This window comes from Muntiacus reevesi, chromosome X (genome assembly GCF_963930625.1).
Source record: "Muntiacus reevesi chromosome X, mMunRee1.1, whole genome shotgun sequence".
Classification (NCBI taxonomy): domain Eukaryota; kingdom Metazoa; phylum Chordata; class Mammalia; order Artiodactyla; family Cervidae; genus Muntiacus; species Muntiacus reevesi.
Genome location: NC_089271.1, coordinates 16,231,757 through 16,254,890, shown reverse-complemented (window position 1 = coordinate 16,254,890; position 23,134 = coordinate 16,231,757). Strand labels below are relative to the sequence as shown.

At 38.3% G+C, this 23,134-nt stretch overlaps 1 protein-coding gene across 3 annotated transcripts in view; it reads left to right on the top strand.

Annotated features, from left to right (window-relative positions):
• Positions 1-23,134, top strand: part of SCML2 (Scm polycomb group protein like 2) — a 113,150-nt gene that overhangs the window by 42,250 nt on the left and 47,766 nt on the right. For all 3 annotated transcript variants that reach the window (XM_065916114.1, XM_065916112.1, XM_065916113.1), the window contains exon 7: positions 5,260-5,503. In XM_065916114.1, coding sequence (XP_065772186.1) covers positions 5,260-5,503 — 244 coding nt within the window. The remainder of the gene's footprint in view (positions 1-5,259; positions 5,504-23,134) is intronic.

Genomic DNA, 23,134 nt, shown 5'->3' with positions numbered 1-23,134 from the left:
AGAGGATGAGATGGTTGGATGGCATCATCGACTCGATGAACATGGGTTTGGGTGGACTCAGGGAGTTGGTGATGGACAGGGAGGCCTGGCGTACTGTGCTTCATGGGATTGCAAAGAGTCGGACACATCTGAGCGACTGAACTGAACTGAACTGAACCTGGATGTGAAAGGGTGTGATAGAAGTTGAGTGTTTGGTCCTTTTCTTTATACAGTAGTTTTCAACAGGGGATGTTTTTGGTTATCACAACTGTGTGTGTGGGAGAGTGCTACTTATATCTAGTGAGTAGAGACCAGGGATACTACTAAACATCCTACAATGCACAGAACAGCCCCCACAACAGAATGTTCTGATCCCAAATGACAATAGTGTTGTGTTTGAGAAACTGATCTTTATTAATTCCTTGGTGATTAATCTAATTCCTGACTTTAAGTATAGTTTATATGCAGATGCCTTTCAGATTTATATTTCTGGTCCAGACCTTTTGCTTCCAATTCAGACTTCTATATCCAGCTCACCTACTCAGTATCCCTCCTTGGGGATGTGTCTAATAGACATCAAACTGCTCAACTTGAAGCCTTTCCCATATCAAGGAATAGCAACTGTCTTTCCATTTGCTTAAGCCAAAAACCTTGGTGATTATTTCTGTCACACACTGCATCCAGTCCATATGGAAACTCCATTTCCTTTATCTTTAAAATATATTTGAAATCCAACTACTTCTTGCCATCTCAGTTGCTGTCAGACTGGTACAAGCTGCCTTTATCTCGCACTTGGATTACTGAGTCACCTCTTTATTGATCTGTTTACAGTCTGTTGTCAACATAGCAACCAGAATATTCCTTTAAAAACATAAGCGAGATTATATCACTCCTCTCCTCAAAGTCATCCAGGGGCTCCCTGATTTACTCAGGGTAAAAGTCAGAGTTCTTACAGTGGCCTCCACAATTCTACATGATATGACCCCTCATTATCTCTCTGACCTTGTTTCCTACTGTCCTCCTACTTGCATACTACGTTTTAGCTACACTCTTCTTCCTTGTTCTTTGAACATTTCAGACACATCTTCTGTTTTAGGGCCTTGGTTCCTAGCTGTTTTCTCTGCCTGAAGCACTCTTCCTCTAGATAACTGGCTAATAATCTCCTTTGGGCGTCTGTTCACATGTCACCTTCCAGATGAGGCTTGTCCTGATTCCCCTATTTATTTATTTTTAAGAAATTTTATTTATTTATTTATGGCTGTGCGTGCTGCGTGTTTGCTGCTGCACGGACTTTACTGTAGTTTTGGTGAGCAGGGGCTACTTGTCTAGTTGCAGTGTTCAGGCTTCTCATTGTGGTGGTTTCTCTTGTTGCAGAGCACAGGCTCTGGGGCACACTGGCTTCTGTAGTTGTGGCACCCGGGCTATAGAGTGCGGGCTCAATAGTTGTGGTGCATGGGCTCGTTTGTTCCACAGCATGCAGGATTATCCTGGATCAGGGATCAAACCTGTGTCTCTTGCATTGGCAGGTGGATTCTTTGCCACTGAGCAACCAGGGAAGCCCTGATTGCCCTGTTCATAATCTCACAACCCCTCCCCTACTACATTGCTCTCTGGATCTCCCTTGCTCTGCTCTGCTCTCTCTTTCTACAAAGCATTTATCATTTATAACATAGAATATATTTTACTTATTATGTTCCTTATCTTTCTCTTTACTAGCATGTGAGCAGTGCACAGGTGGGGTTTTTTGTTTATTTTGCCAGCTAATATTGGGTTGGCCAAAAAGTTCGTTGGTGTGAATGAACTTTTTGGCCAACCCAATATACATCAAGAACCTTCAGAAGTGTCTGGCACTTAGTAGGCACTCAGTAAATATTTGTAAATGAATAAATGAAGGTTAAAGGACTAGAATTCTTGATGAAATCAAAGAAGTAATTGATTAAAAGTAAGGAAGTAGAAATTTTAGGATAGGAGTTTGTGATCAGAGGTAGACTCCAGGAATATAGCTGTAAACATAGATATAAAAGACTCCTTCCTTTATGGAACTTACCTTCTAGCTGAGTAAATTTATAGTAAATCATAATAAATGCATTATATTATGCTTGATAGTTGTATATGCTAAGGACAACAAAGGGGTCATGTTTTAGATATTTTGGCAAGGAAGGTCTTGCTGAGAAGGTGCCATTTGAGTGAAGGTGTGAAGAAAGGGAGAGAATGAACCTTGAGACTACAAGGGTAAAAATATTTCAGGCAGAAGGGTAATGTAGATAATGCTAAGACTGGCTTCAATCAGTGGGACATCGGGGAAAATAGCCTGTAAGAAGAACCATATTGTAGGTAGGTAAGAAGGGAGGTTAAAAGGCCATTCTTTGCTAGCCACCTTTTAGAACTGAATCATTTTCTTACAGTAAAAGAAAAGAGAATGATCCCTTTTTATTTAAACTTTTGCTTTCGCAAATTGTATCTTTGTGTTTAGGAAGTCATTCAAGAATGGATAATGACAAATTATATTCTTTTACAACATATCTTAAAGCAACTTTTGTATCATTACCTTTTGTTGACAGCAGAGGGAACCATTTTGCAAATTATCTAAATCTGGAAGGAGGTTGGTTGTTTTGTGATAAAGCCCTTTCATTTACTATGTTATGAAAAAAGAGTTAATTTGTTATGAAACAAATTAAAATTTGTTTTCTTCTAGAGCTCTATTAATACTTGTGTAAGAAAATTTATAGGGTATTCATGAAATTTAGAAGAAATAGGGATTTCCCTGGTGGCTCAGATGGTAAAGAATCTGCCTGCAATGCACGAGACCTGGGTTTGATCCTTGGGTCGGGAAGATCCCCTGGAGAAGGGAATGGCTACCCACTCCAGTATTCTTGCCTGGAGAATTCCATGGATGGAAGAGCCTGGTGTGCTATAGTCCATAGGGTTGCAAAGAGTCAGACATGACTGAGGGAACAGAGAAAGCATGGGATGATGAGATGGGTTTAAAGGGGACATTTTTAAAAGGAACCCATATACCAGATAGGTTTTAAAAATTATATCTTGTTGAAAGAGGTAATTCAGAGCTTGTTTACTGTTCTCCAGGTGATTCTTTCGTTCATTCATTTAAAAAAATGCTTGCCATTGGGTACTGTGCTGGAAATAACAATATGAAAAAGATCTCAGAGGAGTGAACACATTTTAATAGTTTCACAGTTGAAGGCAAGAGTGCCTCTTTGGTGGGCCTGGGAATAGCAGGCATTGTTCAGGGAAGCTTTAAAGAGACCAGGGGAACTGGGTTTTGAGGTGTGGAAGAGTTGGAATTGGTTTGGCAGATGTTGGGGTGTAGAGTGTTCCAGAAAGTTGGCTAGTTAGACTTAAAATCTAGCTCTGATACTTATGGTGTAGTCTTAGGCCATTGTACATCAGTTTTATTATCTGTAAGATGGGTATAATAACTGCACTGGCTTCATAGGACTGTTGTGAGAATTAAATGAATATATAGAGAATATTTAAACTGTGCATATACTCAACAATTGAAGGTGGTTGTTTTTGTTCAGTCACTAAGTTGTGTCTGACTCTTTGTGCCCCTACAGACTGTAGCACACCTGTCCTTCCCTGTCCTTCACTATCTCCCAGAGTTTGCTCAAACTCATGTCCATTGAGTCAGTGATGCCATCCAACCATCTCATCCTCTGTTGCTCCTGTCTCCTCCTGCCCTCCATCTTTCCCATCATGAGGGTCTTTTCCAGTGAGTCGGCTCTTCGCATCAGGTGGCCAAAGTATTGAAGCTTCAGCATCAGTCCTTCCAGTGAATATTCAGGGTTGATTTCCTTTAGGATTGACTGATTTGATCTTCTTGGTGTTCAAGAGACTCCCAAGAGTCTTCTCCAACACCACAGTTCGAAAGCATCAATTCTTCGGCACTCAGTCTTCTTTATGGTCCAACTCTTACAACTGTACATGACTTTTGAAAAAACTGTAGCTTTGACTATATGGATCTTTGTCAGCAAAGTAATGTCTCTGCTTTGCCATCCCAAAGGAAAAGAAATGCAAGAAGGCAAAGTGATTGTCTGAGGAGGCCTTACAAATAGCTGAGAAAAAAAGAGAAGGGAAAGGCAAAGGAGAAAGGGGAAGATTCACCCAACTGAATGCAGAGTTCCAGAGAAGAGCAGGGAGAGATAAGAAAGCTTTCTTAAGTGAACGATTCAAAGAAATAGAGGAAATTGAAGGTTAACCTTTTTATAATGTGTTCCCTAATACTATTTATTTTCTGATTTCTGGAAGTCTTAATGAAGAGAAAGTTAACTTTTAATGTTATTCTAGAGATCTAGGGGGTACAATTGGCAGGTTGTAGTCTCTGAATTCGAGTGTTAGGGGGAAGGGATGCGTCTAGGGTAGTAGTTCTCAGCCTTGGATACACAGTAGAATCATCTGGGCAGTTAAAATGTGGCGTAAGCCCTATATCAGACCAGTTTAATCAATATCTCTGGCACTGTGGCCCCAGGAGATTCTAATGTTTAGTCATGCTGAGAACCACAGGGCTAGGGCCATTTCCAGGTTTCTGACTTGGGTAACTGGATTGCTGATGGTGCCATTTACTGGGATAAAAAGCAGGGTGGAAAAAAAGATGTTGCTTTTAATGTAGCTCTTGGTCTAAGAATCCTGTTAGCATTTGTATGCTTTAGCTTTTTGTAACTAAGGAATGCTTTTAAATATTTGTTTCTGGATTGCATATCATAAATGACCCCAGACTGTGACTTTCATGTTCTTGTATCTACATTTTATATTTTGAGTTTATTTTTAGATATTATCTGCTGCTGTTTCTTCTCTTTGGACTTATCTTTCAAATTACTCTATAATTTACATATTTTTAGATTTGTTTGACTCCCTCTTTTAAAATTTCTTGTTATTGCTTCCTCCCCTTCATCCTGACTGGCCTCCAAACCACTGTTACCACCACTATTAGAATGTAATGTCTACAAGAACAGGGATCTTGATATTTTTGTTTGCCTATGAATGGTAAATTCCTGGTACATAGTATGTAATACATATTTCTTGAATGAATGAATGACCATCAGGCTGGTTTTGTTTTCTTCTAGGTTCTTGACTATGCTCTAGAGTAAGTGAAATATTGTAGAGCAGAGTTTCAAAGGGATCTGTGAGAACTGTCTCTTCCTGTATTTAATTGATAAACATGAAGCTTAATTTTTGGTTGCTGAAGATTGTGAGAATACAGTTGAGCAAATGCTTCTTAATACATCTTAACAATGAAAACTTTTTTTTCTAATATTTTGGTAGGAACCACCAAAGCCACCTCTAAATAATTTTAAAGTGGGAATGAAACTTGAAGCTGTAGACAGAAAGAACCCTTATCTGATCTGCCCTGCAACTATTGGAAATGTTAAAGGAGATGAAGTTTATATCACTTTTGATGGCTGGAGCGGAGCTTTCGATTATTGGTGCAAGTATGATTGTCGAGATATTTTCCCAGTTGGGTGGTGTAACCTGACAGGAGATATATTACAACCACTAGGAAGTAATGGTAAGATAATAACTAACTAATACATGTTCTTTTATTTTATTGAAGTTAAATCTAACTGCTGTTGACATTGAGGGTAGGATGCTGTTGACATTGAGGGTAGAACTTCATACCTAACTGAGGAACAGCAGGCAGAACAGTGAGGGCACTGTTCAGGTTAGAGAACTCAAGGTATAAGGTTATAATTAGAATTCTTGAGGGTCAGCACAACATCATGGTCTGAATTGATAGACCACACTGGCCAATATGGGCAAAGCTGCAGGCCACATTTACACCATTGAAGCTTTGCTGCTGTAAGCATTTTGGGGTGCTTAGCTACATTTATAGTTGATATCCTATTTAAAATTACACATGGCATTCCATTGTTAATATCTTGAAGATTTTTTTTAAAGGTTGGGCATAGCAATTGTTATACATGTTTTACATGATTTTGGTTGATTTTTCAAGTTAAATTGGTGCTTTGATAGTGTTAAGATTTTACTTTTATAAAAATTTTACTTACGCATGTTAGAGCTTTTTGACTATGAAAGCTATCACAAATTAGTATATTATTTACTATGTTATTTCAGTCAAGTGTTTATCAGTTGTAATGCTGTGCTTCCTAAGTTGAATACTGTGTTATCTAGCGTAGATATTTTCTTTCAGAAAAAAGACATCAAAATATTGAAGCTCCTTGGTTGACTCTTACAAGGGCATAGACATACCAAACCTGGTCTTCTGTGATGAAATAACTGCTGAGATTTAACTGGAGTCTAAGCACAGGACCCAGTCATTTGATCCAAGTTAAATGTGAACTTATTAGTGGAATCAAATATAAATCTACTTAAAATTTATTCCACTATATTAATTTATACCAGAAAGAAAAGAAAGATGAGTGTAGGAAATGAATAGGTAACGTGTGTGGAGGAAGGCAGTACTTAAGTATGAGCATATAGCCATAATATTCTTGTAACTGCTAGTAGAATCTTATGTAATTTGGAACTTTAAGACATCCCATTATTCTGCAGTACTACATACCATGATGTTCTTTTTATTAGGTACCTCTTTTTACCAGTTCCCTGCTGTCATAATTTTAGGTAACAGATGTTAATGGTTGATTTTTGTAAAATTTAATATGATACAGATTTATGTACATATGATACTAAAATAAGGCATAGTCTCTGCCCTCAAGAAGTTTATCTTCTACTGGGAGAGGGATGAATGGAGTGATAGACTTTTTGAAAAGATACAATACAAAATTAACAGTGTAAAAATAGAGATATATGCTAGAGATGAAGGTGGCTGAAAGACATCTGGTTTGTTTAGGCTGGCGGTAAAGGTGGTTGGGTAAGGGAACGCTTCACAAGAAGATGCATGATGTGAGTATTAAGAGAGGAGAAGGAGTTTGCCAGGCAGAATGGAGATAAAGGTAGGAGATAAAGACATCACAAAGGTGTGAAATTGCAGTGTGTTCTGCAAACTGATGAGTTCAAGTTGGGACATGGTAACTTCGGAAGGTGTAGTCAAGAATGCTATTGTCGTTCAGTATCTAGTCTCCCCCCTTTTTCTCCCCTTAGTAACAGTTTGGCTGACTAACATAAAGACTAAATTTCTAGCCTTTTTAGCAGTTAGTTATGGTCTTGACACTTAAATCCTTGTCAGTGAGATAAAAGCACAGGTAGTGTGTTACAGAGAGGTAAATGTACCCTTCTCCCTTCTTGCTTCTGTTCTGCTGTTAGAAATGTGGTTGTTTTGGATGGAGCTCTATCTTGAACTATAAAATGGGGACCATATTCTAGGCATTTTGAAGTGGAAAGCAGAAAGGAGCCAGACTCTCTGAGAACTTTGTGGAGCAGAATTTTTATATTAAACTATTCCAGACTATTTGAGAGAAATAAACTTCTGTGTTATGTAAACCATTATTTTAGGTTTTTCTGTTACTGTTAGCTGAATTTAATCCTAACTGATTGATTCAGGGTAATTTAGGATATCCTGGTGGACATGTCCATTGGATTGATGCACATGCAGATATGATGCCTACAAATTAGGTCTTGGTTGACAAAGCGGCTTTGAGAATCATCAGGTTCATTCAAATAAATACCCTTTGTGTCAGGTGGGAGTATAGTTATTGGCAGGGGTGGGGGTTGTGGAGGTAAGGCAGCTTACACATCCTGTTGATAACAATAACTGGTGGGGTTGGATGCATGAGACAAGTGCTCAGGGCTGGTGCACTGGGAAGACCCAGAGGGATGGGATGGGGAGGGAGGCGGGAGGGGGGATCAGGATGGGGAACACATGTAAATCCATGGCTGATTCATGTCAATGTATGGCAAAAACCACTACAATATTGTAAAGTAATTAGCCTCCAACTATTAAAAATAAATGAAAAAAATAAAAACAAACAATAACTGGTGGAAGTTTTGGGTGTTATTTTTGGTGCATGTGTAACAGAAGGTAGACGAGGACCGACAGAACCTTGTGGGTCAATATTTAAATCAGTAAATTCTTACACTTAAATCAACTGGGAGACCTTGTTAAAAGGCTGATACCCTGATACTCATGACTAGGTGTTCTGAATTAGTAGGTCCGGAGTGGGGCACAGGTGTTTCCATTGCACGAGGTTTGAAGCCCAAACTTTTTTTTTATTGAAGCCCAAACTTTGAGAAGCACAAGAGATGGTAGATGGTAGAATTCAATTTAGGACACTGAGAAACAATATATATAAATGTAAGAGATTCGTTAGATTGATTTCCCCCAACAACAGAAGAGAAAAAGATTTTAAGTAAATAAGTATTCAACACTATCAAATGTGGTGTAATTCTCTCTCTTTATAATGTTCAACTTTTATCTGTCCTAAAGAGATGCGTTTCTTACAGATAGTTGATTTTAATTTTTTTTTTGCCAGTCAGCTAGTCTGTTTTTTTAAACTGGAGCTTTTAATCTATTTATATTTATTGTAATCACAAATATATTGCATTTTCAATATGCCATCTTATTTTGTGCTTTTTATTTTTCTTGCCTTTTCCATGTTCTAGTTTCTTTTCTTATCCTTGGATTATTTTTTCTTACTCCATTTGTTCCCCTCTTGTTTGGAAGTTATACACTATATTTTCTGTTTTTATAATACTCTAGGAATTTTAACATGCTTTCTTAAAGGAAGTCTGAAATTAATATCTTTATTCTGCATTAAGCCAATAAAGGAAACTTAGAATATTCTACCCATTTATGCCCTTCAAATTCATGTTATTACTGTTGTATGTTTTAATTAGGTATTTTTGTAATCCTATAAACTGTGTGTGTGTGTGTGTATCTGTGTGTGTGTATATATATATGCTTCCCTGATAGCTCAGTTGGTAATGAATCCACCTGTGATGCAGCAGACCCCAGTTTGATTCCTGGGTTGGGAAGATCTGCTGGAGAAGGGATAGGCTACCCACTCCAGTATTCTTGGGCTTCCCTTGTGGCTCAGCTGGTAAAGAGTCACCCTGCAATGCAGGAGACCCGGGTTTGATCCCTGATTGGAAAGATCCCCTGGAGAAGGGAAAGGCTACCCACTCCAGTATTCTGGCCTGGAGAATTTCATGGACTGTATAGTCCATGGGGTTGCAAGGAGCTGGACATAACTGAGCGACTTTTCACTTCACTTCATATATATATATATATATACACATACACACACTACATCTTCTTGAACCAGTTGTCTGTTGATGGCCATTTGGATTGTTTCCATGTCTTGGCTATTATAAATAATGCTTCTGTGAACACTGGGTTGCATGTATTTTTTCAAATTAGCATTTTCATCTTTTCTGGATGTATACCCAAGAGTGAGATTTCTGGATCATATGGTAGCTCTATTTTTAGTTTTTAAAGGAACCTCGTACTGTTTTCCATGGTGACTGCACCAATCTGCATTCCCACCAATAGTATAAGAGGATTCCCCTTTCTCCACACCCTCTCCAGCATTTATTATTTATAGACTTTTTGTGTGTGTGTGTGTTTTCCTGGAAGAATTTTATTTTTTTTACAGTTTTAAATTTACTTAAAATTTTTTTTATTGAAGGATAATTGCTTTACAGAATTTTGTTGTTTTCTGTCAAACCTCAACATGAATCAGCTATAGGTATACATATATCCCCTCCTTTTTAAACCTCCCTCCCATCTCCCTACCCATCCCACCCCTCTAGGTTGATACAGAGCCCCTGTTTGAGTTTCCTGAGCCATACAGCAAATTCCCTGGTTTTTAAAATAGCTATCTATTTTACATATGGTAATGTAACTTTCCATGTTACTCTTTCCATACATCTCACCCTCTCCTCCCCTCTCCCCATGTCCATAAGTCTGTTCTCTATGTCTGTTTCTCCATTGCTGCTCTGTAAATAAATTCTTCAGTACAATTTTTCTAGGTTCCATATATATGCATTAGAATACAGTGTTTATCTTTCTCTTTCTGACTTACTGCACTCTGTATAATAGGTTCTAGGTTCATCCATCTCATTAGAATGGACTCAAATGCATTCCTTTTTATGGCTGAGTAATACTCCATTGTGTATTTGTTCCACAATTTCTTTATCCATTCATCTTGTCAGTTGACATCCAGATTGCTTCCATGTTCTAGCTATTGTAAATAGTGCTGCAGTGAACAATGGGATACACGTGCCTTTTTAAATTTTGGTTTCCTCAGGGTATATGCCTAGGAGTGGAATTGCTGGGTCATATGGTAGTTTTTGTCCTAGTTTCTTATGGAATCTCCATACCATCTTCCATAGTGGCTGTATCAATTTACATTCCCAACAACAGTGGAAGAGGGTTCCCTTTTCTCCACACCCTCTCCAGCATTTATTGTTTGTAGATTTTTCGATGATGGCCATTTTGACTGGTGTGAGGTGATATCTCATAGTAGTTTTGATTTGCATTTCTCTAATAATGAGCCATGTTGAGCATCTTTTCATGTGTTTTTTAGCCATCTGTATGTCTTCTTTGGAGAAATATGTTTAGGTCTTTTTCCCAGTTTTTGATTGGGCTGTTTGCTTTTCTGGTATTGAGTTGTATGAGTTGCTTGTATATTTTGGAAATGAATCCTTCATCAGTTGTTTCATTTGCTATTATTTTCTCCCATTCTGAGAGTTGTCTTTTCACCTTGCTTATAGTTTCCTTTGCTGTGCAAAAGCTTTTAAGTTTAATCAGGTCCACTTATTTGCTTTTTTTTTTTTTTTTTTTTATTTCCATTACTGTAGGAGGTGGGTCATAGAGGATCTTGCTTTGATTTATGTCATTTAGTGTTCTGCCTATGTTTTCCTCTAAGAGTTTTATAGTTTCTGGTCTTCCATTTAGATCTTTAATCCATTTTCAGTTTATCTTTGTGTATGGTGTTAGGAAGTGTTCTAATTTCATTCTTTTTTTTTTTTTAATTTTATTTTATTAGTTGGAGGCCAATTACTTCAAAACGTTTCAGTGGGTTTTGTCATACATTGACATGAATCAGTCATAGAGTTACACGTATTCCCCATCCCGATCCCCCCTCCCACCTCCCTCTCCACCCGACTCCTCTGGGTCCTCCCAGTGCACCAGGCCCGAGCACTCGTCTCCTGCATCTCACCTGGGCTAGTGATCTGATTCACCATAGATAATATACATGCTGTTCTTTTGAAACATCCCACCCTCACCTTCTCCCACAGAGTTCAAAAGTCTGTTCTGTACTTCTGTGTCTCTTTTTCTGTTTTGCATATAGGGTTATCATTACCATCTTTCTAAATTCCATATATATGTGTTAGTATGCTGTAATGGTCTTTATCTTTCTGGCTTACTTCACTCTGTATAATGGGCTCCAGTTTCATCCATCTCATTAGAACTGATTCAAATGACTTCTTTTTAACGGCTGAGTAATATTCCATGGTGTATATGTACCACAGCTTCCTTATCCATTCATCTGCTGATGTGCATCTAGGCTGCTTCCATGTCCTGGCTATTATAAACAGTGCTGCGATGAACATTGGGGTGCACGTGTCTCTTTCAGATCTGGTTTCCTCAGTGTGTATGCCCAGAAGTGGGATTGCTGGGTCATATGGCAGTTCTATTTCCAGTTTTTTAAGAAATCTCCACACTGTTTTCCATAGTGGCTGTATTAGTCTGCATTCCCACCAACAATGTAAGAGGGTTCCCTTTTCTCCACACCCTCTCCAGCATTTATTGCTTGTAGACTTTTGGATAGCAGCCATCCTGACTGGCGTGTAATGGTACCTCATTGTGGTTTTGATTTGCATTTCTCTGATAATGAGTGATGTTGAGCATCTTTTCATGTGTTTGTTAGCCATCTGTATGTCTTCTTTGGAGAAATGTCTGTTTAATTCTTTGGCCCATTTTTTGATTGGGTCATTTATTTTTCTGGAATTGAGCTTCAGGAGTTGCTTGTATATTTTTGAGATTAATCCTTTGTCTGTTTCTTCATTTGCTATTATTTTCTCCCAATCTGAGGGCTGTCTTTTCACTTTACTTATAGTTTCCTTTGTAGTGCAGAAGCTTTTAAGTTTCATTAGGTCCCATTTGTTTAGTTTTGCTTTTATTTCCAATATTCTGGGAGGTGGGTCATAGAGGACCCTGCTGAGATTTATGTCGGAGAGTGTTTTGCCTATGTTCTCCTCTAGGAGTTTTATAGTTTCTGGTCTTACATTTAGATCTTTAATCCATTTTGAGTTTATTTTTGTGTATGGTGTTAGAAAGTGATCTAGTTTCATTCTTTTACAAGTGGTTGACCAGTTTTCCCAGCACCACTTGTTAAAGAGGTTGTCTTTTTTCCATTGTATATCCTTGCTTCCTTTGTCAAAGATAAGGTGTCCATAGGTTCGTGGATTTATCTCTGGGCTTTCTATTCTGTTCCATTGATCTATATTTCTGTCTTTGTGCCAGTACCATACTGTCTTGATGACTGTGGCTTTGTAGAATAACCTGAAGTCAGGCAGGTTGATTCCTCCAGTTCCATTCTTCTTTCTCAAGATACTTTGGCTATTCGTGGTTTTCTGTATTTCCATACAAATTGTGAAATTATTTGTTCTAGTTCTGTGAAAAATAACGTTGGTAGCTTGATAGGGATTGCATTGAATCTATAGATTTCTTTGGGTAGAATAGCCATTTTGACAATATTGATTCTTCCAGTCCATGAACACGGTATGTTTCTCCATCTGTTTCTGTCCTCTTTGATTTCTTTCATCAGTGTTTTATAGTTTTCTATGTACAGGTCTTTTGTTTCTTTAGGTAGATATACTCCTAAGTATTTTATTCTTTTTGTTGCAATGGTGAATGGTATTGTTTCCTTAATTTCTCTTTCTGTTTTTTCATTGTTAGTATATAGGAATGCAAGGGATTTCTGTGTGTTAATTTTATATCCTGCAACTTTACTATATTCATTGATTAGCTCTAGTAATTTTCTGGAGGAGTTTTTAGGGTTTTCTATGTAGAGGATCATGTCATCTGCAAACAGCGAGAGTTTTACTTCTTCTTTTGCTATCTGGATTCCTTTTACTTCTTTTTCTGCTCTGATTACTGTGGCCAAAACTTCCAAGACTATGTTGAATAGTAGGGGTGAGAGTGGGCACCCTTGTCTTGTTCCTGATTTCAGGGGAAATGCTTTCAATTTTTCACCATTGAGGGTGATGCTTGCTGTGTGTTTATCATATATAGCTTTTATTATGTTGAGGTATATTCCCTCTATTTCTGCTTTCTGGAGAGTTTTAATCATAAATGAGTGTTGAATTTTGTCAAAGGCTTTCTCTGCATCTATTGAGATAATCATATGGTTTTTATCTTTCAATTTGTTAATGTGGTATATTACATTGATTGACTTGCAGATATTAAAGAATCCTTGCATTCCTGGGATAAAGCCACTTGGTCATGGTGTATGATTTTTTTAATGTGTTGTTGTATTCTGTTTGCTAGAATTTTGTTAAGGATTTTTGCATCTATGTTCATCAGTGATATTGGCCTGTAGTTTTCTTTTTTTGTGGCATCTTTGTCTGGTTTTGGAATTAGGGTGATGGTGGCCTCATAGAATGAGTTTGGGAGTTTACCTTCTTCTGCAATTTTCTGGAAGAGTTTGAGTAAGATAGGTGTTAGCTCTTCTCTAAATTTTTGGTAGAATTCAGCTGTGAAGCCATCTGGTCCTGGGCTTTTGTTTCCTGGAAGATTTTTGATTACAGTTTCGATTTCCTTGCTTGTGATGGGTCTGTTAAGATCTTCTATTTATTCCTGGTTCAGTTTTGGAAAGTTATACTTTCTAAGAATTTGTCCATTTCATCCAAGTTGTCCATTTTATTGGCATAGAGCTGCTGGTAGTAGTCTCTTATGATCCTTTGTATTTCAGTGTTGTCTGTTGTGATCTCACCCTTTTCATTTCTTATTTTGTTAATTTGGTTCTTCTCTCTTTGTTTCTTAATGAGTCTTGCTAATGGTTTGTCAATTTTGTTTATTTTTTCAAAAAACCAGCTTTTAGCTTTGTTGATTTTTGCTATGGTCTCTTTAGTTTCTTTTGCATTTATTTCTGCCCTAATTTTTAAGATTTCTTTCCTTCTGCTGACCCTGGGATTCTTCATTTCTTCCTTCTCTAATTGCTTTAGGTGTAGAGTTAGGTTATTTATTTGGCTTTTTTCTTGTTTCTTGATGTAAGCCTGTAATGCTGTGAACCTTCCCCTTAGCACTGCTTTTACAGTGTCCCATAGGTTTTGGGTTGTTGTGTTTTCATTTTCATTCATTTCTATGCATATTTTGATTTCTTTTTTGATTTCTTCTATGATTTGTTGGTTATTCAGAAGCGTGTTATTTAGCCTCCATATGTTTGAATTTTTAACAATTTTTTTCCTGTAATTGAGATCTAATCTTACTGCACTGTGGTCAGAAAAGATGACTGGAATGATTTCAATTTTTCTGAATTTTCCAAGACCAGATTTATGGCCCAGGATGTGATCTATTCTGGAGAAGGTTCCGTGTGCACTTGAGGAAAAGGTGAAATTGATTGTTTTGGGGTGAAATGTCCTATAGATATCAATTAGGTCTAGCTGGTCCATTGTATCATTTAAGGTTTGTGTTTCCTTGTTGATTTTCTGTTTAGTTGATCTATCCATAGTTGTGAGTGGGGTATTAAAGTCTCCCACTATTATTGTGTTACTATTAATTTCCTCTTTCATACTCATTAGCGTTTGCCGTACATATTGTGGTGCTCCTATGTTGGGTGCATATATATTTATAATTGTTACATCTTCTTCTTGGATTGATCCTTTGATCATTATGTAGTGTCCTTCTTTGTCTCTTTTCACATCCTTTATTTGAAAGTCTATTTTATCTGATATGAGTATTGTGACTCCTGCTTTCTTTTGGTCTCCATTTGCGTGAAATATTTTTTTCCAGCCCTTCGCTTTTAGTCTGTATTTGTCTCTGGTTTTGAGGTGGGTCTCTTGTAGACAGCATATATAGGGGTCTTGTTTTTGTATCCATTCAGCCAATCTTTGTCTTTTGGTTGGGGCATTCAACCCATTTACATTTAAGGTAATTATTGATAGGTGTGGTCCCGTTGCCATTTACTTTGTTGTTTTGGGTTCCCGTTTATACAACCTTTCTGCATTTCCTGTCTAGAGAAGATCCTTTAGCATTTGTTGAAGAGCTGGTTTGGTGGTGCTGAATTCTCTCAGCTTTTGCTTGTCTGTAAAGCTTGTGAATTCTTCTTCATATCTGAATGAGATCCTTGCTGGGTACAGTAATCTAGGTTGTAGTTTATTCTCTTTCATTACTTTCATTATGTCCTGCCATTCCCTTCTGGCCTGTAGGGTTTCTATTGATAGATCATCTGTTATCCTTATGGGAATCCCTTTGTGTGTTATTTGTTGTTTCTCCCTTGCTGCTTTTAGTATTTGTTCTTTGTGTTTGATCTTTGTTAATTTGGTTAATATGTGTCTTGGAGTGTTTCACCTTGGGTTTATCCTGTTTGGGACTCTCTGGGTTTCTTGGACTTGGGTGGCTATTTCCTTCCCCATTTTAGGGAAGTTTTCAGCTATTATCTCCTCGAGTATTTTCTCATGGCCTTTCTTTTTGTCTTCTTCTTCTGGGACTCCTATGATTCGAATGTTGGGGCATTTCACATTGTCCCAGAGGTCCCTGAGGTTGTCCTCATTTCTTTTGATCCTCTTTTCTTTTTTCCTCTCTGCTTCATTTATTTCCACCATTTTATCTTCTACCTCACTTATCCTATCTTCTGTCTCTGTTATTCTACTCTTGGTTCCCTCCAAAGTGTTTTTGATCTCATTCATTGCATTATTCATTTTTAATTGACTCTCTTTTATTTCTTCTAGGTCTTTATTAAACATTTCTTGCATCTTTTCAATCTTTGTCTTAAGGCTATTTATCTGTAACTCCATTTTGTTTTCAAGATTTTGGATCATTTTTATTATCATTATTCTAAATTCTTTTTCAGGTAGATTTCCTATCTCCTCCTCTTTTGTTTGACTTGGTGGGCATTTGTCATGTTCCTTTACCTGTTGGTTATTTCTCTGCCTTTTCATCTTGCTGTGTCTGGAATGGGCTTTCTGTATTATGGAGGTCTGTGGTTCCTTTTTATTGTGGAGTTTTTACCTGGTGGGTGGGTTTGGACGGTTGGCTTGTCAAGGTTTCCTGGTTAGGGAAGCTTGCATCGATGTTCTGGTGCGTGGGACTTGATTTCTTCTCTCTGGAGAGCAATGGAGTGCCCAGTAATGAGTTTTGAGATGGGTCTATGTGTTAGGTGTGACTTTGGGCAGTCTGTATGTTGACTTTCAGGGTTATGTTCCTGCGTTGCTGGGGAATTTGTGTGGTATGTCTTGCTCTAAAACTTGTTGGCTCTTGGGTGGTGGTTGGTTTCAGTGTAGGTATGGAGGCTTTTGGACGGTCTCTTATTACTTAAAGTTCCATGTAGTCAGGAGTTTTCTTGTGTTCTCAGGTTTTGGGCTTAAATCTCCTGCCTCTGGATTTCAGTTTTATTCTTCCTGTAGTCTCAGGACTTCTCCAACTATACAGCACTGATAATAAAACTTCTAGGTTAATGGCAAAAAGATTCTCCCCCGTTAGTGACTCCCAGAGATGTTCACAGAGTTACATGAAGAAGAGGACAGGGAGGAGGGAAATAGAGATGAGCAGAAGGAGAAAAAGGGGGACTCAAGAGGAGAGAGACAGATCTACGCAGTCGTCTGTTCCTAGAGTGTTCTCCGTAGCGCAGACACCCACAAAGATTCACAGAATTGGATTGGGAAGAGAAGGGGAAAGGAGGAAATAGAGGTGTTCTGAGGTAGAAAACAGAGAGTCAAGATTGGGAGAGAATAATCAACACACTCCTGAATAAAAATGGAAACTGAATATTGGATTCTTAAATGTTCACAGTTTATATCATATACTGAAGAACAAAAATTAAAAATCTAGAGTAGAGGTTAGACTCTTAAAAATACTATATTAAAAACAAAAACACCCCCCCAAAAAATTTTAGAAATATATATGAGGTTTGGTTTAAAAATAGGGCTTCTCTTCTTTTTTTCCTTTCCTCTTTGTAAGGTTATAGTGTATTGAAAATGAATAATTAAGGAGTAGTAGAGGAGTACTAGAGGACTTTAAAAGAAATAAGAGAAAAAGAAAAACAGAAAATAGAAGAGAAGAAGGGGGAAAAAAAGAAAAAAAAAAAAAGGAAAAAAAAATTTTCCCTAACTAAAAAAAATCGTATGAATTTATGAAAATGAAAGTTAAGGAGTAATGGGGGAGTAATAGAGAATTTTAAAGGAAAATAAAAGAGAAAAAATAAAAAAGAAGAAATAAAATAAAAAAAATTTTTTTTCCTTACTTAAAAAAAGTAAAAATATATCTAGGAATTTCTCTGGAGCTGTTGCGGTCAGTGTGGGTTCGGCTCCGTTTCAGATAGCTCCTCGTTCCAGCGTACACTTCTTGATATCTACAGGCCCCTTACGGTGTAGTCAGTGTTTCCTACAGGGATTTTAATCTGTTGCACCAGTTCCTTCTGAAGCGGTTCCCTTTGTTTATTTGGCTTCTGTTTGCCGGTCTCTTCAGGGCCTCCTTTCCGCCCTGACCTAGGCGGGCGGAGGACGACTCTTATTCAGGTAGCTAGTTCCATCGCGCTGCGGAGCGGGGCCGGCGCTGCGGAGCGGGGCCGGCGCTGCTCAGGCTCCCGGCTGCTCTGTATGGAGCGCGCCCCGTGCTGCGCGCGGTTCCAGCCCTCGGGTGTTCTGCCAAAGGTCGGAACAGAAAGCTGCGCCTGCTCTTTGTGCCTTCCCATCAGAGCGGTCCAGGCAGCCAGGGGCTTGACGCTTGATGGGCGCACTCTCCCCGGGTGCGCGCGCCCACTCCCTTCCGTGGTCCCAGTCTCAGATTCCGCCGGCGCCAGTCCGGTGCGTGCGCCTTCTGCCCTCCGCGTCCCCAGCCCCAGTCCCCGCCCGCACCGGTCGGGTGCCTGCACCCTGTGTCTCGCCGCGACCCTCCCGGCGGATGTCGACCATCCAGAATCTCGGTCCCTTTGTTCTGCGAACAGCCGGCAGTGTGTTCGGGCCGGTTAATTTTCTCTCTCTCTTTTGCTCTCCCACAGTTCAAGCTGGGAACTCACAAAAGCTCCCTCCGATTGTCCTCAGGGCACTCAGGTCCAGACCCTACTCCAAGTAATGCCGCCCGCTCCTCTCCGTTCTGCCCCCACTTGCTGGTGGCAGATGCGGGTGTCTGGGGTACTTTTCTGCTGGGAGTTGCTTTTAGGCTTGTAATCTGTGGGTTTTATTTATTGTTTCTCTCCCAGTCAGGTTGCCCTGTGAGATTCAAACACTTCCCCCAGGCCCGCCAGTGCGAGGGTTTCCCGGTGTCTGGGAACGTCCTCTATTAAGACCCTTCCCAGGACGGATCTCCGTCCTTAGCTCTTTTGTCTCACTTTTTATCTTTTATATTTTGTCCTACCTCCTTTCGAAGACAATGGGCTGCTTTTCTGGGCTCCTGGTGACGTCAGCTAGCGATCAGAAGTTGTTTTGTGAAGTTTGTTCTGTGTTCAGTTATTCTTTTGATGAATTTCTAGGAGAGAAAGTGGTCTCCCTGTCCTACTCCTCCGCCATCTTGGCTCCTCCCCCTAATTTCATTCTTTTACATATAGCTGTCCAGTTTTCCCAGCACCATTTATTAAAGAGGCTATCTTTGCCCCATTGTGTATTCTTGCCTCCTTTGTCAAAAATAAGGTAGCCGTAGGTGCGTGGGTTTATTTCTGGGCTTTCTATCTTTAGCCATTGGTCTATATTTCTGTTTTTGTGCCAATACCATACTGTCTTGATGACTGTAGCTTTGTAGTATAATCTGAAGTCAGGAAGGTTAATTCCTGCAGCTCCTTTCTTCTTTCTCTAGACTGCTTTGGCTCTTCGGAGTCTTTTGGGTTTCTGTATGAATTGTGAAACTTTTTGTTCTAGTTCTGTGAAAATGCCATTGGTAATTTGATAGGGATCACATTGAATCTGTAGATTGCATTTGGTAGTATGATTATTTTCACAATATTGATTCTTCCTACCCAGGAACATAGAATATCCCTCCATCTGTTCATGTCATCTTTCTTTCATTAGTGTTTTATAATTTTCAGTGTACAGTTCTTTTGTCTCCTTAGGTAAGTTATTCCTAGATATTTAATTCTTTCTGTTGAAATGGTGAATGGGATTGATCCCTTAATTTCTCTTTCTGATTTTTCATTGTTACTATATATAGAAATACAAGTGATTTCTGTGTATTGATTTTGTATCCTGCAACTTTGCTTAAATTCACTGATTAGCTCTAGCAATTTTCTGATACTATCTTTACGGTTTTCTATGTACAGTATCATGTCATCTGCAAACAGTGAGAGCTTTACTTCTTCTTTTCTGATCTAGATTCCTTTTATTTCTTTTTCTTCTCAGATTGCTGTAGCTAGGACTTCCAGAACTATGTTGAGTAATAGTGGTGAAAGTGGACATCCTTGTCTTGTTCCTGATCTTAGGGGGAATGCTTTCAGTTTTTCACCATTGAAAATAATGTTTGCTGTAGGCTTATCATATATGGCCTTTACTATGTTGAGGTAGGTTACTTCTATGCCCATTTTTTGAAGAGTTTTAATTATAAATTGGTACTGAATTTTGTCAAAGGCTTTTCCTGCATCTATTGAGATTATCATGTGATTTTTATATTTGTTAATATGACTATACCAAAGCCTTTGACTGTGTGGATCACAATAAACTGTGGAAAATTCTGAAACAGATGGGAATACCAGACCACTTGACCTGCCTCTTGAGAAACCTATATGCAGGTCAGCAAGCAACAGTTAGAACTGGACGTGGAACAACAGACTGGTTCCAAATAGGAAAAGGAGTACGTCAAGGCTGTATATTATCACCCTGCTTATTTAACTTATATGCAGAGTACATCATGAGACACTCTGGGCTGGAAGAAGCACAAGCTGGAATCAAGATTGCTGGGAGAAACATCAACAACCTCAGATATGCAGATGAGACCAACCTTATGGTAGAAAGTGAAGAGCAACTAAAAAGCCTCTTGATGAAAGTGAAAGAGGAGAGTGAAAATGTTGGCTTAAAGTTTAACATTCAGAAAACTAAGATCATGGCATCTGGTCCCATCATGTCATGGCAAATAAATGGGGAAACAGTGGCTGACTTTTATTTTCCTGGGCTCCAAAATCACTGCAGATGGTGATTGCAGCCATGAAATTAAAAGACCCTTACTCCTTGCAAGGAAAGTTATGACCAACCTAGACAGCCTATTGAAAAGCAGAGACATTACTTTGCCAACAAAGGTCCGTCTAGTCAAGGCTATGGTTTTTCCAGTGGTCATGTTTGGATGTTGGACTGTGAAGAAAGCCGAGCACCAAAGAATTGATGCTTTTGAACTGTGGAGAAGACTCTTGAGAGTCCCTTGGACTGCAAGGAGATCCAACCAGTCCATTCTAAAGGAGATCAGTCCTGGGTGTTCATTGGAAGGACTGATGTTGAAGCTGAAACTCCAATATTTTGGCCCCCTGATGTGAAGAGTTGACTCATTGGAAAAGACCCTGATGCTGGGAAAGACTGAAGGGAGGAGGAGAAGGGGACGGCAGAGGATGAGATGGTTGGATGGCATTACTGACTTTGATGGACATGAGTTTGAGTAAACTCTGGGAGTTGGTGATGGACAGGGAGGCCTGGCGTGCTGCGATTCATGGGGTTGCAAAGAGTCGGACACGACTGAGCGACTGAACTGAGCTGAACTGAATATGGCGTATCACACTGATTGATTTGCGTATATTGAAGAATCCTTGCATCCCTGGAATAAACTCAACTTGATCATGGTGTATGAGCTTTTTGATGCATTGCTGAATTCTGTTAGCTAAAATTATGTTGAGGTTTTTTGCTTCTTTTCATCAGTGATATTGACCTGTAGTTTTCTTTTTTTGTGCTGGTTTTGGTGTCAGAGTGATGGTGGCCTTGTAGAATGAGTTTGGATGTGTTCCTTCCTCTGCAACTTTTGAAAGATTGAACTTTTCTTAAAATCTGTCCATTTCTTCCACGTTATCCATTTTATTGCCATATAGTTCACAATAGTCTCTTATAATCCTTTGTATTTCTGCATTGTCTATTGTAACCTCTCCTTTTTCATTTCTAATTTTGTTGATTTGATTCTTCTTTTTTTCTTGATAAGTCTGGCTAGAGGTTTGTCAATTTTGTTTATCTTCTTGAAGAACCAACTTTTAGTTTTATTATCTTTAGTATTGTTTCTTCCATTTCTTTTTCATTTATTTCTGCCCTGATCTTTATGATTTCTTTCCTTCTACTAATTTTGGAGTTTTTTTGTTCTCCTTTTTTCAGTTGTTTTAGGTGTAACGTTAGGTTGTCTGTTCAGTGTTTTTCTTGTTTCTTGAGGTAGGATTGTATTGCTATAAACTTCCCTCTTAGAACTGCTTTTCTTGCATCCCACAGGTTTGAGTTGTTGTGTTTTTATTGTCATTTGTTTCTAGAAATTTTTTGATTTTCCTTTTGATTTCTTCAGTAATCTGTTGGTTATTTATGAACGTATTTAATCTCCATACGTTTGTGTTTCTTTTTTTTATGTTTTTTACTTTTTTTATTTTTTAATGTTTTTTATTTTTATTTATTTATTTTTTTAATTTTTTTTTTTACGTTTGTGTTTCTTACAGTTTTTTTTTTCTTGTAATTGATACCTAGTCTCATAGCATTGTGGTTGGAGAAGATGCTTGATTATTATTTGTAGACTTTTTGATGATAGCCATTCTGACCAGTGTGAGATGATACCTCATTGTGGCTTTTATTTTCATTTTTCTGATATTTAGTGATTTTCAGTATCTTTTCACATGCCTGTTGGCCAACTGTGTGTCTTTGGAGAAATGTCTGTATGAGTTTTCTCCTGATTGGTTTGTTTGGTGTTTTTGATGTTCAGTTGTATGAATTCTTTGTGTGTTTTGGATCTTAACCCCTTGTTGATCTCATCATTTGCAAATATTTTCTCTCATTCTATAGATTTTCTTTTAATTTTGTTGATGGTTATATTTGCTGTGCAGAAGCTTTTAAATTTGATTAGGTCTTATTTGTTTATTTTTTTCTCTTTATTTCTTTTGCTTTGGGAGACTTATCTAAGAAAGTATGGCTGCAATTAATATCAGAGAATGTTTTGCCTGTATTCTCTTCTGTGAGTTTTATGGTGTCAAGTGTTTTTTAGGTCTTGTAACCGTTTTTAGTTCATTTTTGTATATGGTGTGAAGAAGTGTTCTAATTTCTTTGGTTTACATGTAAGCTGTCCAGGGTCCCCAACACAACTTGTTGAAAAGACTATCTTTTTCTGCATTGTATGTTCTTGCCTTCTTTGTCAGAGATTAATTGACCATAGGCTCTCTGTTCTGTTTCATTGATCTGTATGTCTGGTTTTGTGCCAATACCATTTGCTGTTTTGATTACTGTAGCTTTGTGGTTTCATTTATAACTACTTTTTGAATACAAGTAATCCAGCCTGGCTTCTTTGGTGGCTCAGATGGTAAAGACTCTGCCTGCAATGGGGGAGACCTGAGTTTGATCCCTGGGTTGGGAAGATCCCCTGCAAATTGAAATGGCAACCCACTCCAGTATTCTTGTCTGGAAAATCCCATGAATGGCGTTGCCTGGTGGGCTACAGTCCATGGAGTTACAAAGAGTCGGACTTGACGAGTGACTTTCATACACAATCCAACCTGTGCCAAAATAGTGTTTGGAAGCAGTAGAATAGAAACAAAGATATGCCCCCTGGTGCCACATTCTGATATGTAAAGATTCACAGAAGTTCCTGCAAGAACTGTAGGATTCTGGGGAGAGTATGGTTAAATGTTGTTAGTTGATGTTCAGAGACATTGCATATATGATTCATTTTATTTTTTTCAAGCATTGCTTATTAATTACAGATAGATTAATAGTGTTAGTACTGTACTTACACAAGGTGAAATACTGTTTTTGAGTAGAGAAAACATTTACTTTAGCCAATATATAATTCACTAAATGACAGCTATAATATAGAAGTATCATTTCTTAGACATAATGTGGTATTCTTTTTATTTATTTATTTTTGGCTGTGCTGGGTCTTTGTTGCTGTGCAGGTTTTCTCTAGTTGCAG